This window comes from Phascolarctos cinereus, unplaced genomic scaffold (assembly GCF_003287225.1).
Source record: "Phascolarctos cinereus isolate Bilbo 61053 unplaced genomic scaffold, phaCin_HiC Scaffold_3;HRSCAF=262, whole genome shotgun sequence".
NCBI lineage: Eukaryota > Metazoa > Chordata > Mammalia > Diprotodontia > Phascolarctidae > Phascolarctos > Phascolarctos cinereus.
Window position 1 is genome coordinate 174,698,249 of NW_027555736.1, and position 5,760 is coordinate 174,704,008.

The following is a 5,760-nucleotide window of genomic DNA, read 5'->3' on the forward strand; positions in this document are numbered from 1 at the left end:
CATTGGAATATCATTTAGCTTCTCTTCATCTTGCTTTCTTCATCTCAGGTATATATGTCAAGTCAAGGGCCAGCAGTCAGAATACAAGTTTGTGAATCTGATTGGGAGCCAAAGTCTGGTTTCACCTTTCCATGATGAGGAAGAGAATAATTTCAGGAAATGGATGATGCCTTGGGGGTATGGGTCAGGATGTAGGCTGCATCTAACAATGGAGTGATTAGGGGCAAGAGAAGAAGGCAGTTTAAGCCTCCAAATATCTCATTTATTTGGAAGAATTTTCATGCTCATCTGTACTTTTCTTAGGGCATTCTTCATCTCTTTGTTCCTAAGGCTGTAGATTAGGGGATTCACAAGTGGGGTAAACACTGAATAAAACAAGGTGATAATCTTTTGTGTTGTAGTTATATGTCCTGATGTTGGGGTGATATACATGACCAAGACACTTCCAAAGAACAGAGAGACCACAGTCAGGTGGGACCCACAAGTGGAGAAAGCCTTCTTCCTGCCAGATGCTGAAGGGACTCTTAATACAGCTCTGAACACCAGGGTATAGGATCCAAGAATGAAAGGGAAAGTGAGGAAAATGGCAAGAGAGGGTATAATAGAAAAAGAAAACTCAATTCCTGGTGCATGGATGCATGTCAAAGCCATGAGGGGTCCTGGATCACAGATAAAGTGATCAATGACATTTGGGCCACAGAAGGGCAATTGAGACATAAAATAGATGGGGATTGGAAAGCAGAGAAAGCCTGTCACCCAGCATAAGAGGACTAGCTTGATACAGAAGTGTCCAGTCATGATTGTGGGGTAGTGCAGAGGTTGACAAATGGCCAGGTATCTATCAAAAGCCATGAGAGATAGAAAGAATGGCTCAGTGATACCTGTGGAAAAGAAGAAGTAGAATTGGAGAAAGCAGGCAGTGAAGGAGATGGTCTTGGACTCAGAGAGGAAGTTGGCCAACATGTTAGGAACTGTGGTGTTAGTGTAGCAGATTTCCAAGAAGGAGAAGTTGGCTAGCAGGATGTACATGGGGGTGTGGAGCCGCTGATCCAACCTCACTGCCCAGATGATGGACCCATTCCCCATCAGGGTCAGGACATAGGTCAGAGAGAAGACTGCAAAGAGGAGGATCTGCATCTCTCTGGGGCATGGGAAGCTTAGGAGGATGAATTCAGTCACTCTGTTTCCTTCTGATATGTTCAAGACTGCTAGACCTGTGGAGAGGACAGAAGGGACCATGATAGGCTGCTTTATTTCCTATTTCTCATCTTTCTCCAATTTAAGGAATCTCTAAAGATAATCTTTACTCTAAAATTCTCTGATTCTGTGGTTTTGTGTATACCAATTTAGAGCTGTTAGCAACAGAACTTCTCCTGATTCTAAATTGTTAATTACATAAGAACTGAAATATGTAGTTTTGCAATTTGGCTCTAGTGTCCAGCCTTTTCATAATCATCAACAACAAACATTTATTGGGTGCTTTTTTGTGTCAAGCAGTGTGCTGAACACCTGGCATACAAAGAAAGGTACAAACAGTTTCTGACATCAAGGATCTCACATTCTGTTGTGGAAGATATTCCACTCAAAGTAAGTCACTCACTATTGTTAGACAACTACTGTATTGTCCCATTTCTGTGCCTTTGCTCACATCATTCCTATATATTATGAATAATAATAATCTCTCCCTATTTCAATATCGAGTTCATATTCCTAGTCATTCCATGAAGTCTTCTTTCTGTCACATCATAATTAAGTCATTCAACTTTTCTAAACCTTACTTGTAAAATAGGGATAAGATGCCTGTAGTTTTTGACTCACTGGTTAGCTGTGAGAACCAAATTAGATGTATGTATAGGGAATATATATAAACATATATTTATAATTATATAAACATTTAAGTGCTTTAAAAAGTCATGTTATTTTTAATCATGTAGGAAAGAAGAAATCATTTAGTCTCTCAGCTTTATTCTCTCCTCTGTGAATCAGATAATTCATCTGCTTTTGCATGTGTTGGCTTCCCATTAGAATGTGAGCTCTGGAGTGCAAAAACATGTGTTTGTATTTGTATCCTCAGAACTTAGCACACTGTTTTGTTTACAGTAATCACTTAATTAATGTTTCATTCATTCATTCATTCAGTGTGTTTCATAAGAAATCAGAGTGACTCAAATGAGGAAACATTCATGTCCGTAAGATTTTAACCTTCTATATAAATGTTAACTTTATATATAAATTTATTCTTAATGATAACATTAAAAAAGTAATTATCGAAGGTGTGCTATGTGCAGTACTTGATGCTTTGAGAGGGGGTACAAGATAGTCTAAGGAATGAAACCCACTCACAGCCTTGGATCTCACAATATTACGAATGATATGACAGAAACACCTGAAAAAACATAACCAATAGTAGCAGTACAAACATTCCTAACTTCTCACATTTTTTCTTAGTCATCCAGGTGGCATAGTACATAGAACACTGGATGTAGAATCAGGAAAACCCAAGTTCAAATCTTGACTCAGACACTGAGGAGCTGTGTCATCCTATCACTTAATCTTTCTCAGCCTCAGTTTCCTCATTTGTAAAATGGAAAGAATAATAGCACTTCCTTTACAGAATTGTTATTAGGATTATGTGATTTTTGTGTAAAGCACTTTGCAAACTTTAATGCCCTATCTCAATGCAATGATGATGATGATGTTGCTTAGAATTAAACTTGCATTTCCCCATAAACACTTTTGGAGATGTGAATCTCCTCTCATCTCAGCCCATTAAGGCCTATTTTATTCATAATTATCCTTAAGATAAATAACATGATACTTAAGACACTACTTCAACTAATCACTGATGTCTTTATTAGGAAATATACTTGGAATTTTAACTAGTGATGAAAATCTCTGTTAAAGAATTGAATGTAAAAATGTCTCATTTGTATTGGGTGTTAATTTTTATAATGTATTTTCCTCAGAACTCCTCTAGAAGGGAGTCAGAGCAGAAAGTATTCATCTGTTTTCACCAATGAGAAACTGAGTCTCAGATAAGTAAAGTAATTTGTCCAATGTCATATAATTAAGTAAATGTCAGATTTGGGATTTCAACTCACATCTTTTGACTCCAAGTCCAGTGTTCTTCTTTTCTACACCACATGGCAGTGTGATGATTCTTTCAGACTACATCAAATTATCACCTCTAAGGAGTGCTCCCAGCGCACTCAGTGATCTACAGGAAATTTCAGAACCCAGTATCTGGTTCAGGATAATTTTGCTTAGGGGAGATTTTCAGGGGCTCTTAAATTTTACCACTTAAATTTTACCATTAAAAGGTTTTCCTTTTAATGTCTGGGCAATGTTGGCCCAGATAAGTAGAATAGGTAGGCTGTAAAAATTTTTACCTCAGAAAGGTGAGTAAATGGGACCCAGAGAGGTTAGACCAAGCATGACGTCGAATAACAAAGCAAAAAGAAAAAAAAGGTATTGGGAAAAATAACAATGAAAACTGTTCGTATCAGAGACTGATTTCCAAAATAACTTGCAGTTTTACTTACCCAGAGATAGTTTTTGAGGATCTGGGCAGCCTCCTCTGATGGAGTGGTTTGCCCATTCCTCTGCCATGGAGTTGGTAGATCCAAGTGAGTGGTAGGGATCCATCACTTTAGAACCCCAGATCTAATTACTTTTTCTTATTATGTACTTTCTAAATCTGTTTTTTCAATAAAGAATTTATCAATTACCTTATCTGGAGGAGCCTTTACAATGTGTAGGGGAAAGAAGACCCATCAAATCTAAGCATTTTACATTATCCCTTTCTCTCCCTCTAATTCCCGTGGTCCCTTTTCTTTTCCTTTATAGCAATGATAAGCCTTTTTAGATCCACCAAAGTTTGGGTCATTTCTCATCATTGTTATTCACAGTCACACAGTGGAGAGAGGCAGAGGTAGAGGTAAGAGACAAACCTCATAACCCCATTCAAGGTCCTCTGTGTTTTATATCCCTCTATTCTCAGATCCAGGTAGGGAAGGCACCTCTGCAGATGTTCTGGGGTGTGCATTGAGAGGCAGATGGGACCTGAGAGCATATGATGTCCTAGGCAACCAGCAGTTAGGGAGAGGGATGGTAAGAGATTCAGTGATTGTCTCAGGGGTCACTGAATTGAGTGCCGTAGGACTAAGACTTATTATGGAAGTCAGGCAAGGGCAGAATAGCCCTGGGAAACATTAAAATTCTCTCCTAAAGTCTACAAGCTTGACTGTATTAGTTATATTCATTTTTTCCTTCTCTTGGGAGCTAATTAATTAGCCAAATTCTCTGATTTTCTTGCAATTTTCAGAGCAGAATATGTTTAGACTTAGTAGAAAATGCATCTTACTGCTCTTAGAATATGTAGGTGGTTTGGCTTGGTCAGCTGAGGAGAAGTCCCAATCTTTTCTTTCCCTTCTTTTCTCTCACTCACATGTCATCTTTTTGTCTGGACTCCAGGGTTCTAGGTTTGGATCCATCATTATGGAAAGTGAGAAGCATTGTGTCACAGTAGCAATGCAGCAGTTCTTGTAATTAGGAAGAGCTAGGTTTTTGACCCTCCCTTGGACCCTTATGGGCTTGATGAAACTAGGCAAGCCACTTTATTGCTCTCTGCCTTGGTTTCCTCATCTCTGAAAAGGGAATGTGAGGTGACTTTACCTTGCAGTGTTATTAAATTTAAATTAAATAACTTTAATATAGCACTTTGTACACCTAAAATTGTGTAAAAAAGTGTTATTTTTTCTTTTATTTTAGCTATGAGACCAATGACTTTAGTTAAAATCCCACCTCTGATGGTTATTGGTTAGTTTTGTGACTATGAGTGAGTTGCTTAGGTTCTCCAACCCCGTTTCCTCACCTGGCAAATGGCGATAATAATAACATTAGTACCTACCTCAGAGGATTGTCATGAAGCTTAAGTGCAATAATGTCTGTAAAATGTTAAAAATATGTACCATCTACCTATGGCTTCAATATTTGCAAAGAACCATGCAAACATTAGTTTGCTAGGTGGCCTAGTGGATAGAATTCTGGGCCTGGAGTCAGGAAGGCCTGAGTTCAAATCTGTCCTCAAACACTTCCTAACTATATGACCCTGGGCAAGGCACTTAACCTCTGTCTGCCTTAATCCCCTGGAGAAGGAAGTGGCAAAGCACTTCAGTATCTTTGCCCGGAAAACTTCATGGACAGTATTGGAGTGATATTGTCCATAGGGTCACAGAGAATCGTGACTGAATGACAATGATGCAAATATTAACTTGTTTTATACTCACAATCATGAAATGCAGATGGTGTTGTTATACCCATTTTAAAAATGAGGAAAATGAGGCAGACAAATATTAAGTGACTTATCCAGGAGCAGACGAGTAGTTATTAAGTGGGCATGGCTGTATGTGAACTCAGTTCTTCCTGAATCTGGGGCTAGGGCTGATTTATTGTGTCACTGAGGTCCTTCTAAGTGCTATGAAGTCCCAGTTGCTAGCAGGCACATGGCATAGTGCATAGCAGGCTGGACTTGAAACCGGGACTCTCTGACTGAAGTCACATCTTGCCTCAAGATGTTCCCCTGAGCAAGGCATTTCGTTTCCTCTCCTGGAATGTGGGATACTTTATGACATCAAATGTGATAGGAAAATTGCTTTTGAAACCACATGCTAGTCATTATTAGTAGTATAATTGTCATTATTATTAGTATCCGTATTATTCTCTTTTCAAGAATTTCCCCGTGAGACTTTGGACCAATCA

General features: G+C 38.7%; 1 protein-coding gene across 1 annotated transcript; it reads right to left on the reverse strand.

The window, feature by feature from the left end:
• Nucleotides 1–258: 258 nt before the first annotated feature.
• Nucleotides 259–1,239, reverse strand: LOC110204998 (olfactory receptor 11G2-like). The gene has a single exon (XM_020981339.1). It carries the CDS (start codon nucleotides 1,237–1,239, stop codon nucleotides 259–261), a length of 981 nt encoding a protein of 326 aa, XP_020836998.1.
• Nucleotides 1,240–5,760: the final 4,521 nt, after the last annotated feature.